General features: G+C 43.0%; 1 protein-coding gene across 7 annotated transcripts in view; it reads left to right on the top strand.

Annotated features, from left to right (window-relative positions):
* Positions 1 to 13,491, top strand: part of COL26A1 (collagen type XXVI alpha 1 chain) — a 180,615-nt gene that overhangs the window by 14,586 nt on the left and 152,538 nt on the right. For all 7 annotated transcript variants that reach the window (XM_069791433.1, XM_069791429.1, XM_069791431.1 and 4 more), the window contains exon 2: positions 10,837 to 10,959. In XM_069791433.1, the coding sequence (XP_069647534.1) occupies positions 10,837 to 10,959 (123 nt within the window). The remainder of the gene's footprint in view (positions 1 to 10,836; positions 10,960 to 13,491) is intronic.

Here is a 13,491-nt window from a genome sequence, read left to right as displayed (position 1 = left end):
CTCAGAGCAATATAAGTAGATGGGTTTGTCTAGACTGGCTTATTATTTCTAATCACCTCCTCCAGCACTGGAAACATTAGAAAGCTGTAGGGTTTTCTTGCATTTGAGGAAAGGCTGTTTCTTTAGTGGTTTCAATGAGGGTTTTGTCACATCTGGCTCTTTGTATGGCAGTCACCTGAAACAGAGTGATGTGGAATAAAGCTGAGTCTGCACACTTACTGCAGCTTCACTCTAGAAAGAGGTACCCTTGGCTCATGAAATCTAGGTCCCAACAATGATGGGCAATCACATGGTAGATAACTACTCTAGAAAGGTGTGCTGCATAGTCCCTTTTATACCAGAGCCCACAGATGCCTTTACAAGTTGCTGAACAACTTGAAGACTTAGACTTAATGAAGCAATTGTAACATGCCATGAGAAGAGAAGGAGGAAGGGCAGGCGGAAGAAGTGTTGCTAGAAGAGTTCTGGGTTCTGTTTACCTGACACCATGCTCTGTACAGGTATTTCCAGTTGCATCCTAACACTTGTGAATGTGAAGCTGATGCTCTGATCTGGTTTTCAGTGCCTTTGTGGGCTCACAGGACACTGCTCTGAGTGTTGAAATAGCTCAAGAAAACAAATCTCTGTTCCTTTCAAGAGATGCCACAGACAAAACATTGATTTTTCTCCTTCAATATATTCTTTTTCTTTTTAGCTATCAAAAGAGTGTACCTGTCTCCAATGACAGTAATTTGTCTACTGTTCAGCCCCACGAAAAATGTGAAAAGTGCATGTGACATGGGCAGATTAACATCATGCAATTAATCGGAAGCAATGACTTGATTGTGCCATCCTAATTTTTTCTTTGATACGCTAAGTGCTCTCCTTTTGACATTGCCTTTTGTTCTTCTTGTAATTTGTGGGTTTTGGTGCCAGTATAATGCTAATGAAAAACACTGCTTCATTTAGGCAAAGTCCCTGTGTTCCTGTCATGCATGTGGCTTTCATTGCTGCTGGTAAGTGCTGTGAGTTTGGCAACAGAGGGCTGAATGTGAGGCACAAAGATGCACTGTTGTCTGTACAGGGCCCTATAAGCAAAAAAAAAAAAAAAATAAAAAAAAAAAAATCAGGAGCAGACCCTGTTGAATCCTTGCAGACTAGCTGTTGATGCATGCAGATACAGGCCCTGTAGGGCTAAGTATGCGATTTGAAGGAGATGCTGAAAACCAGCAGGAGCCTGATTCATCTATTTTGGAGGACTCAAATGGTGCAAAGTGTTGTTTTGTTATGATGTAATGTAGCAAGGGGAATTAAAGACAGCTATGGGTACTGACTTTATGGATGGTGGAGGAGACTTGGTAGCCACAACAGGAGCACTAGTAAAGCATAGGATGCTGTTATAGGCTTGATGACTCCTTATGCTAGTTTTCTTAATGCTTTTTTTCTCCACAGAGGTTTTGAGGACAAGCAGGCGTGCGTCAGTGTCTTGTTTTTTCCACTTACAATTCCCCCTCCACCTCCTCCTAATTCAAAGTTAGAGTTTAATTCTGAATGAATTTATGTTGGTGTAAATTTACAGGTACTGATTTTGATAAAAGTTAGTCTTGTACTTTAAGATCAGGGCCACTGTCCTCAACTTAAGCAATTTTAGATCAAATCTTCAGAGGAGGACATATAAACAAGTGCCAAATGTCATCTTTGAACACAGGGGTATATTTCAGACAAATAGTTGATGTTCCAAATCCCAGCTCTATACTTTAAATCAAGGTCTTAAGGATATTTTTTTTCCTTGACCCTACCCCTCCCTTCAAGGTCAGGCTTTCTAGGAATGAACAAACCAGTGCGACAGATGTATTGGCAATATGAAGGTAGGAGACCTATTTACAACCAGGTTATCCAGCTGTGCAAAAATGTTTAGACTCAGGTTCTTCTTCTGAAAGGGTCTAATTCAAGCAGCTTTTATGTTGCAAAAATGACATACTTGGTTGTAATTGTGCATTATTTCCATGCTGCATGGATATCGAATGCCAAATTCCATCAAGTCAGTCTAATTTAACAAAGACAGATTCCATGGATATTTTTGTACATTTCGTCTTTCCTCCCTCTGTGAACCCTGGAAACTACTGTCTTCTCATTGATTGTGATAAGCTTGGGGGAGGGAGCAGCAAAACAGTTCAGTGCCTAGAAGAATGCCTGTAAAAGCAAAGCACTTCAAAGGAGTGAACCCCCTTTTTATTTCTGAGCACTCAGTCATGGGCTAACTTCTTTCATTTTCATGATGAAGGTAATTATGGTTCAGGTCAACCGTATTTATTGTTTGATTCAGTTGGAACATGCCACTAGCAAACTGAGAGGAGCTGGGTAGGGGGTATAAATCAGAGGGACTTTATGCTAAAGAAATACTCCTTGTGCCTTCTCACCTCTTTCCCTTTATGCATTTTTAAGTCCTTATCTGCCTCTGTTTATATTCTGCATTTATATTAGTGCTGTTGTACAGGGTGGATCTACTGTACAAATGAATCAAGTGTGTGTAATAGATGAGTGCTTATCTTCAGAGCCCCTCCTTCATTAGTTACAGCAGCTGGAAGGTGCCTTGTGAATGAGGTGGGGGATTGGAAGAGAAGAGGAATGGTCTCATGGCTGAAGAAGCTAAATGTTGCTCTGGGGACCTGGATTCCCTCTTTGTCTCTGAAAAAGAGTTGCACCCATGGCTCCATACTATTTGGCTATTCTGCTTCTAGGCTTTTAATAATTCCAGTAGGGAGAGGTTTTTCCCTTAACCCCTGTAACTTCAATGGCTGCAGAAGGATAAGGCAAAATTTTGCGCAGTTTCCTATGAATTGAAGTGAGTTCAGCCCTCGAGGTAATGCTGTTTGGAAGGTCAACCATGCACACAACAAAGCGAGGCAAGCACAGTTAAATGTGCTTGGCTGCAGAACTTGCTGAAGATTAAAGGTGTTGTGCAGACTGAACTGCATTTTCTTCCTAAGGTAAAGATTCCTCTAGGACTAAACTCCCTCCAGCAGTCTCTGATAATCCACTTTGTGTGGGAAAACTTAAGACTGTTATTGGCAACTGAGTATTTGAAGTGCACTAAGCACAGAATATATTGCCCCCTGGGGAAGGGTTATGCTATTGGGAAGTACCTAGATAAATTGTCCCATCTTACTCTGCTAGCCAGAACTTATTTTTATGGCCACTTTTTTCAAATTCTTATTGGGGAGGGTAGTGGTGATGGTGTGTGCAGAAAGACCGGAGTTCCTTCCAATCTTTGTCCGACCAACATAGCGGAGTGGGAGACCTGGAACTTGTCTTATTCCTGTTCGTGCCTCTGGCTCTCTGCTGCTTCAAATGGCTGCTGCTGTCTGGCTTCAGAAACACCAGCAGTCTTCCAGTTTTATTAGTTTCCCAAAATGAATGGGCTGTTACAAAGATTTTTCTCCCTTTTTCACAGGAGTCAGGGTAACCTCTATTAGTGACTACGAAGTACTCAGTGGGAGTAAGGCATGCGTAAAACATCAATATTGACAACAAGATTACTGTGGCTCGTCATGTCTTCTGACTTGCAGACCTCTTAAAACTTTGTAATGGAAGAACAGTCTCTGCTTTGAACTGAACCTTGCCATCATAAGCCTGTGTATGGCCACTCCCTTGCCCCTGCCAGGTGGCCTTTCATGGATTTCTTAGCAATGGTCCATCATTCTACAGACCTGAATCAATCCATCAACTCTGACCATTCTAATATTGTGGAGACTGGTGCTCACAATTGAATTTTGTAGCTGGTGCTCTGCTGGATAATGAGCTGAATGACAGCCTTGGATCCTAAAACCGAGTTAGCTGGGGAGAGCATGAATGTGGTCAAGAACAGGAGAAATTTAAGCCCAGCTTGGTTTTTATCTGAGCTTTCCAGTAACATGTGATAGGATTGTTTCCTTTTCAGCCAGGTCAGAGCAGTAAAGAGTAATCTGGTCACAGCCAACTGAATTAGCTGCTAAACTTGATCTGATGAAAGTCAAAGCACATTCAGGGAGGTGTGTATTTGTGAATAAGAAGGGAATAATGTAGTTATGTAGAACTGGATGGTTCAGGAAGAGATACCCCAGAGAACCTGGCAGCCTTTGAATCTGGATTTCTTGTCATGTAGAGGGCAACTTATGCTCCTGGCCTCAGTGGAGTATATAACTAACTAACCTCTCCTAACGATGGGTTCCAGCACACAATGTATGGATTGCTGTTCTGGCAAAGCAAGTGGGATGCTGTACTATTTACACAGAGAAAAGGGCACAGTTTGCTTTCATTGAGTTAGAACAGCAACTTTTTCCCAGTGAAAGTCAGCGACCTTCTGATTTTATTGAAATTCCTCTCTAGGATTGCAGGGTAATTGATAGCTCCAGTGAAAAATGTTATGAGGAAACTTGGGGAAATCTATCTAGCTATCAAAACACTCCTACTGTTTTCTGTGCCCTAAATGTTGATCTCTGCTAAGTATAACACACAGTGTGTTATCCTTATGGAAACAAAAAGATAATTCAGTGCAGTTGTTTACACAGCACAAAGCTTTAGGGCAAATCACAAGCATCAGAAATGCCAACCTTATTGAGAGACTTCTGTAATTTTTATTGGGAGTGGGGAGGGTCAATTCATGCCCATACACATGCAACAGGTGCTGATGAAACAGTTCTTCATATAAAGTCTTCCCCCCCACACCCACCCCGCCCTGAAAGACTTTGCTTGCTTCTGTCTTGGCCAGTTGTGGTGATTTGAGCTTTTGTGTTGTACTGTGTGGCATGTGCTTTCATTGGAAGTCCTAAAACCACATTAAATCTCCATTTTACTTGGCTCTACAACAGCATAAATGGCTTTGTTCACAGTCTAACTTGTAGGATTGTTTCTGCTGAAAGCAGAGCATTTCATGCTGGTAGGAGCATGGTGTGCTGTAAGGCCATGGATATCAGGAGTTGTAGCTATGTCCTTCAGTCCAGTGAACGCATCAGCCAGAAGGTCCTGTGTGTGGTAGGTGTTGCCTGCTGTAGGCCTGTCCTTAACAGGGCACTGCAGCAAGTCAGTTTTCTATGTGGAGTTGAACTGTTGTCCCACTGAAAGAAGTGATTAGGCAAGAATGTTGCCGCTTTAATTTTTAAGTTGCACACCCCTGATTAAACAGGCTACTTGCTGAGTCCCAATCAGTTCAGCCCAGTAGTTTCTGACATTGTTCAATTTGTGGTCACTTGTCTAGTGAAACGAAGCCTACTAACAACCAGTTGACTTTTCTCTTGCGAACCCCCTAGAAGGTCCTCCAGAGACCCCCCCAGCAGTCTGAGAAGCTTGGATAAAAGCCAGCAGTTTGGACTAGGAAAGACACAAACATTGCTTTTGGAGATGGCTCTAAGTTTGTTGTGGTGTGAGTCTTTCTAAGCATTCACAGTGGGCTTAGGAAACAGTACTGTGCAAATCCAGATGGTGAGAAGGGGGGAAGAGGAAGCTTGCTGTCAGTGTCTTCCCGTCCGTGAAATGATTGCTCTAAGCTAATTCAGTCATGCTAGCCAGGAATTAAGCTCTGATATGCGAGTATATGGCTCTTCTGGAACTTACAGTATTTTAGCTTGAGTATTTGTTACCGTATACTTCTTCACCCTCTGCAGTCCCTTTTCTCTCTCACTACAGGATTACTAGCTGTATAGACATCCAAAATCTCCAGGGGATGAACTGTGCATCCAAATAAGGCTTCTGATGAGGGGTGAAGCAGGTTCAGAAAGTCAGTGGGGTAGAATGTGGCTTCCTCCCTGGCATCTCCCTACAGAAGCAAAACGCAGTTCAAGCTCCCTGTGTAAGTCCAGTTGCCCTTTTGAGGTCCTGGCAGCCTGCTCCATGCATGAATGCCCCGGAAAGTTAGGTTTTCTTGTCTCCTCTGGTGTCCAGGTGGCTGAAGCCATGCATCACCGCTCTTACTGAGTCAGTAGAAAGCAGGCAACTCCCTCCTAGCCATCTGCTTAGAGAGGGGTCTGTTTAAGTTCAGAATAGTAGTTTTCAGAGTATCTCCAAATGGAAGCAAACTATTGACTTTGTTGCTCTAGTTAGCCAGAAAGGTCCACATTAACATCTTGAACCTACACAGTAAATATGATTGGATACCTGTTGGCATCAACACTCGTATTCCTTCTGGAACACCGTGTTGTCAGCTGTGATCAAGACATGAGATCTTTGTCTGTAGCCCTGGACTGAAACTGTCTAAATCTGTAGCTTGCAGGCCATGGTCTGCAGATCCTCAGTTGTCCATGAAAGTCTTCCAAGAATTAAATAGGGTGTGAGAAGAGGGTGTCCCTTTGGAAACGGCTGGAGAAAATGGACCAAGCGAGACTTGCCTGTCTAGGCAAAGCAGTGGAAGACCAATTCCATGAGAAGCTGTGGGGCCTTGTGCTAAATATGCTGGTGATGAGCATGCATGAGATCTGACAGACCCAGCTCAAAAGGAGCTGCTATTCGGATCATTTTTTTTTTGCTTGGTTAGAATATTCTTTTTGAATAAGCAGCAATATATTCTCTGCCATCCTGGATGCATGCCAGTAAAAGTCCTAAACCTTTCTTGCTAGCATCTGTATATAATATAAAGGGTCATTTATAATCTCTGTAAGCCATGATGGGGCCTTTCGTCACATTGTCTGAAGCCTGTTTGCATTCTGGAGACTGTTCTTGCTGACTTTTGGCTTGCGAAGAGAAATCTTGGGGTGGTTTTGTCTGTCTTCTTTCTGTCGTAGTCACTGTACTATTAAATCTACAGTGAGTTCCAAGCTATATATCCTAATGCATCTTATGATCAGCTATGCTCCTGTCTTTCTGTCTGACCTGCTCTATGCCACAGTAAAAATCAAACACCTAAAAGCTGCATTTGTAGGAAAATTATGCTATTTATGGGAATCCAAGAGTGTGATGTTTTGTAAATGGGAATGTACTTTTCAATCCTGGGTGGGTACCTTTGTAACTAAACTCTTCCTTCTGTTGATAAAGAGAGAAGTTAGAGAAATCTGTGTTCATGTTGGATTATCCGAGTATCTTTGGGGTCTGACCATTTTTTTTTTTTTTTTTTTTCCCCTCATGATCCATGCTGTGGTGATTCTGCTATAGGGAAGATACTGAGAGTGCAGAGGTGACAAGTGTTGTGGTACTTTATCACTGTGCTCTCGGTGCTCCTGCTGAGGAAGGTGGAAGGTTGTCCCTAGATTTGAGTGAAGGGTCTGTTATTTTGCCGTGGGCTGTCAATCCTGTTCAGCCTGGCAAACCCAGGTGATGGCTTCAGGCAATGAAAGCAATGAACTGAGAGCCTCGGTGAAGCTTCTTACTTCCTGTAATGATTGCTTCCTTTTATAATAGATCACTGAGCAGGTCATCTGAAATGAACCTGGGGAAGTGTTGGGTTTCTCCACGCCTGCCCCCCACCCCCCGCCAATGTGCAGGCTTCTGTCCTGTGCACTGTAGTGCGGGAGCAGCCTTTACCTCCAACCACTGCCTAAAAGCTCTGTCACTAGATTTTAACAAGGTCTGTCCAGCACGTCTCACTTCCAAGAAAGGCTTTTCCAAGGCAGAAATGACAACTTGACTGCCAAATTCCTTGGACTTGCAAGGGGATATGTGTACTTGAACAGTTTATTCCAAGGACCAGGTAGAGCAAAGGTGCTAGAGACCACCTCAGTCCAAGACAGCAGTTTTGGACTCATTTGGAAAGAAATCTATGTGCATGCCAGCAGCACCCACTGAATGAAAGCCCTGGCAAAACCAGCTTTGTAGATAGCTTAAAATAATCAACCTTTCTTGCAGTTTTTGACATAGCCTGCCCAGTGCCACCCGTTTAGCTCCAGATCCACAAATGTAGTGCTAGATTCCCAAGCCGGTTTAAAGTAATCCTTGAAGGACAAGATGACATTAAGTCTGGGTCTATGCAAGGGAAAGCTAAAGCAAGTAATGGTAGCTTCCCATTTCTTCTTAGGAGTTACAGTTTGGAGCTGCCATTATACATTAACCAGAGCAGACAGGCTGCCAGATTCCCTTTGGCAACTGTGGAGTCTGCCTCCAACACCTGCCTTTTTCTTCTGCATTGTGCTGGGGTGTGCAGTGGTGTTTGTCTTTGTTCACCTTCCTACCTCATTTGCCTTCAGGAATATGAAGTGCTCTAGTTTCAGCATCAGATATGGAGGGTTTTTCTCAGAGTGCAGTTGAATTTTATTTTTTTTAATCTGACACAGAAGTGCTTTGTATGTATCCAAGAAGGTGGCACAGGTTGTCTCAGAAGCCCACCAAAATCAGTATTAGAGTGAAATAATCAGTGTAGGATAATCCAGCTCCACATGATGGAAATGGTACATCTTCCCAGATGACTATGTGATGGGAGAAGGCCAGAAGGACACACACACAAGCTATGTAGCAGTTATAGCATATGTAAATAAATTGATTTATTTGGATTTCATTGACAAGCTAGAAAAATGGTCTTAACACAAGTGGAGGCACTGGAGTCCTTGATATTTATGCTCTGTTTTAAAATGTTCAGTAACTTTATTCTGAATTTGTTAGTATTCATGTCCCTTCATGCTGTTACATGTTCCTAGTGTGCATACTACTGCTTCGTTCCTCCCCTGTGGTGGGACTTTTCCTCATTGCATGTTAATGAAAAGTTTTGTTTTTCATAACTTTAGGACATATGCTTCTGCCATTATCCTATTAGGTTCTGTATGTGTGCAGTTTCTTTCGTCTGACACGAAATGCTTTTGCCCTGAGGTTTGTGCGGAAGTGCTGTCCTTCCGATGGCTGCAAGCACTGTGCTAAAAACATGCTCAAGGTAAATCATACGGAGCTGTGGTTTCCTCAGCCCCTCTTGTACTTGCTCTTTCTCTTGGCTGCTTTTCCTTCCATGCTCAGCTGGCTGTTCCCTGGGCACGAGGAGATCTTATCCAGCAATACCATCTCAACAAACCCCATGACTGAGGCTTGAAGAGATGAAATGGCCGATTGCATCATGTGTGCATGTGAAATGAAAAAGAAAACTTGACTTTGAATTATCACATTTCCAGTTGTTAGCTACTGTCTTTGTTTCTTCTGGTTTTGCTCCCTAAACTTTGTGAAGAAGTTGTATTGAGCCTATTAAAGGATCTGCTGTCATCATGTGATCTGAAGATTCATTAGTCTTTTTTCCCCCTTTTTGTCCTTTGGTTCTATGATGTAGATGTTAGTACAGACATTTGGGTACTAGGGTGTCTGATCCCTATATATACACACCACAGACCCTCAATAAATCTGAGAGAAGTGGTTCTCTAAGACCTCCCTGCCAGCCTGGGGTCACTTGAGGTGTGACTGTAGTCCCTGCTTTTCCTGATGGAGAATTACAAGCAGGTTTACAGCGAGTAGGAGCAGTGCCTGCAGGGAAACCTGCATGACTCTTCCTTGACACTGCTAATGGGCTCGATGGCACCGGGTGAAAAGCCCCCCTCTCTTTGGGTGCCCCATCTTACCCATCTGGCTGTAGCCGAAGGTTCGGTGAGCAGCCTGCTGGCCCCAGCCTGCCCATTGTGGTCTGCAGCACTCGGCTCAGCTGCTGGCATGCGTACCTCCTATTTATGGAAATGAGAGTTATCCAGAGAGCAGGGACCCTTCTGCAGAGATAGGAGGGGAATCCAAAAAGGAAACAAAATGCAACAAATGCTGTAAATGGCAAATACTGGAAAAATTAAATTGCCATGGGGAAAGGTGGGTTAGGGAAGGAGGAGGGGATGTACAGGTGCCTGTTTCCACTGGGCAAGCAGTTTGATTTTTGGTTTGCAAGGCTGGGGAGCCACTGTGATGCTTAGAGAAGAAGGGATCAACTGTACTGGGGGCTCTTGCTTTAAGATGGATGAGGAGCCGGGACTCTTCTGCATGCGCGGGGAATGCTTACACAAGCACTTTATGTGTTTTGGAGCACAAGCTGGTGTTTCCACTTCCCATTAGTGATCCCAGTTCTGATCCCCAATCAGTAGGAAAGTGGCTCTCAGGCCTGTTAACTACGCTGAGGTACAAAAGCAAAAATGTGAACCACTATTTAGCAAACATGAATGATGGTTGCAAGGGGAAAATGAAGGTATCCTTTTTTTCCCCCCTCAAGAATGACACTGGAACCTAAAAACATAATTTTCAGAGAAGGTGGAAAAGGGTCTATGGGTCCTGATTCCCAGGGCTGACACTGTAGTTCCTGCCTTCTCATACACCTTATGGTGAGGAGGTCTCTCTCACTTTTGTTTTCTTATAAGACAGCATAAGACACTAGTCCTTCCCTCCCCTGCATCTTCTCTTGCCCATTTTTAGACTGTAACCTCACCAGGACAGCAATATAACTTGTTTGGCACCCAGCTTGATTAAGCCCTGCTGACAATGAGCTCCACCACACCAGAAAGCAGAATTTTCCAACTCAGATGTTGTTCAGAATGGTAGGAGGCTCAGGAATAACGAGCAGGGTGAAATTAAGACTAGTACAATGGGAACTGACTATCAGGAGATTTGGAACACTTTTTTTTTTCCTTTCTTTTTTTCTAAAGCCCTATTGTTTATGATAACTAGCAGAACTAAATTATGTACTATAAAACTCTGGCCTCTGAGGACCAAGCAAGAGGCGTTACTGGATGTCTTGTGGTTCAGGTTGGCAGAAGCAGGGAATCTTTCTGCAGCTATTGGGAGGAGAGGGTGGGGTGAGAAATGAGGACTGCAAGTTAGGCAAGCTATGGCTGGCAGAAGAAACAACCCCACCCCCGGATACTTGGTCTGTTTTTACTGCAGTCTGATGTATGTTGGTTCAGCTTGCCGTCTTACTGGGGCTAACAGTATCCTTTCTCTCTGCAGGCATTGGTGTCACTATACAGTTACACGGACAGTTTCCTGCCAAGTGCAGAATGGGTCAGAAACGGTGATCCAGCGAGTTTATCAGAGCTGCCGGTGGCCAGGACCTTGTGCCAACTTAGTGAGGTAAAAATCTTCATGTCTCATGTTGCCCAAATTTTCCTGCATTTCTCGTTAAATTGTTTACCTTTTAAGCGCTGCATAGAGGGTTGAGATCAACGGATCACATGTGATATCCTGCTTCATGGTGATGTAACTAAAGAATGGCACTGGTGTTAGCTGTAGAGTAATTACACGTGAAGGTAAGGTAGTGTTAGGGACAAGCTATGTGAGACAGTTTAGCTTAGGTTGTAATGCCAGTTTGTACTTCTCCACACAGGAGGCTGTTGCTAGTCCATCGTGAAGCTAAATAAATAATGGAGTCCAAGAGAGTGCAGTGTGACTGAACAGCGTTAGCAGGGATGCTGGACCAATGGCACTATGTGGCTTGTTGGTATCAAGTCCTCATACTCAGGTCTTTAGGATAATAATTGATCACATACATTGGAAAGCTTTGATCAAATTCATTGCAGCTGGTGATGGACAAAGGTAATATGCCCTGTACCATTTGGAGTGGAATTTCCTTACAGCACCTCTTACACCTGCATTTCAATATTCTTTAGAAACATGCACGAAAGCACAATGTCCCACAATGTCCTCTCTCCCCAGATGAGAAACAAAGCTTAGAGACAGTGACTTGTCAAAAATTTGTCCTGAGCCTGCTTTGCCTTTCAATCGTTTGTGGTCTTGGGACCCACCTACATTTAAGAAAAAAAAAAAAGTATGAAATAGTTATCCCCAGCTACCACCTTTCAGTATGCAAAGTGTCTTTGTATTGTTGCGTTCTCTGAAAAGACATTCTCAGAGCAGAATAGTGTTACCCACCCGTCTGGGAATTGGTGCAAAAAAGCCATTGTGCTCTAAATTTACACCTAGCTTCTATAACAATTTGCCATGTAGACAAGCCCATAGTTTAGCTTACAAAGCTTAGTCATTTTATTGTTATTGTTACCAGTTCACCCACAGGGTGTTGATTGAGGTCCTCTTGTAGTTGATAACCTAGCCAGAATGTGGTTGAACTACCCACTTAAATACCCAGAGATCCACCTTCCCAGTCTGTTCTTGTGACTCTTCATCTGGAATTCACATTTTGCATGTGGCAGTTACCACAGTTGGTTCTCCAGTTTCTACTTGGCCAGTGGTCAGTTTAAGTTTTTTCACTTGTAATATATCTGCTTTGGTGTCTCTTTGGTCTTGTTTTATGCAAGGCTGTGGTTGAAACACTTAATATTTTACACTGTTGTGGCCAAACTTCTGTTGAAGCTTTTTAATTTCCCAGACTTTTTAAGCACATAATTGTCATTAGAAACTTGTGAGCTTTCACCTTGTCTCCTAAACTTGCCAAAAATCATGCTTATTTTTCCTTGTTAACATAATGGTAGTTTCATAAGTACCAAACAATTGATCACGTTACTAGTAAAAATCCTTTTTGTGGGCTCCTGCAGTTACTCATATACATTGATTCTTACATTGTTAACCCAGAGACTTTGAGTAGTGTGTGCTGTTGTGACATTATTATTCATGGAACATTTTCAGTTTCAAATGTAGTTTGGCTCATTTGCCTGACGAGTCCAATTGTTTGGAGACAATGCAGAATGGCAGCAGACTTATTTTCACATAGAAAGAAAAATTATCATGGAAAGAAGCTGGGGTTATTGATATTTAAGGTCTTGGCTGGTGAAAGTTCAGCTGACAGGAGCTGCATTTCTGGAAGATGATCACCATGAAGAAACCTACCAGAAGAGATGGGAGGACACTAATGCTCTGTTCCCTTTGCAAGTGGGAGGAAACACGAGCAAAGCGGATGGCACCCTTCCAAGGAAATTACTATATTGTCTGTCCTTTAATCATGCATCATATGATATTCTTGCATGAAGTAGAGAAAGACCCTGGACGTCTCTTTCCCAAGGACCTTCAGAAAGCTGTTAACTGGGTGGGCTGCAGCATTTGTTATCCACAAAGGTAAAGCAGGAGTTGCATGTGCTGCTTCCTGATAATTTCCTATACTGCCACTGTATGAAAGCGAGAACCCCAAGAACAAGTAGCAATGAAGTCGAAGACACTGAGGTCCTGAGCGTTGAGTGGGTTGTTGTATAAGTTATCCCCATCCCAGACATCTTTTATAAGTGGTTGCTTGTTTCCGGCAGTGCGTCTGACTTATAATAACAGAATGAAAAACAGCCACTGAAAATTATGGATCTTTTGACGTGTAACTACTGTGGGCAACATTTGGTAACCATAAGTCATGTTGTATGGTTGAGGTCTTATTTCCTAGGCCAATGCAGCAGCCTATCAATGTTACGTTGCCAGCACCTATGGATGCGTGAGTAACTGGCTTTCTTTTGTCTCAGAGTGAAGCTGAGTTTTGAAAAAAATTTTTAAATTATACTTTTACCCCTCTTTCACCAAAATGGTGTTTCCTAAAGAAAAAATATCCAATCTCTCTCCTAATTCAGGTGAATCTCATCTCCTGTTTTCAGATGAAAACTCCCAAGGATAGCAATGAGAAAGACAGACCCCAAAATCACAGGGAAGTTGAGTCCCTCTTCTATTCAGCAC

This window comes from Haliaeetus albicilla, chromosome 9 (genome assembly GCF_947461875.1).
Source record: "Haliaeetus albicilla chromosome 9, bHalAlb1.1, whole genome shotgun sequence".
Taxonomy (NCBI): Eukaryota; Metazoa; Chordata; class Aves; order Accipitriformes; family Accipitridae; genus Haliaeetus; species Haliaeetus albicilla.
This window is presented reverse-complemented; position numbering and strand designations above follow the sequence as displayed.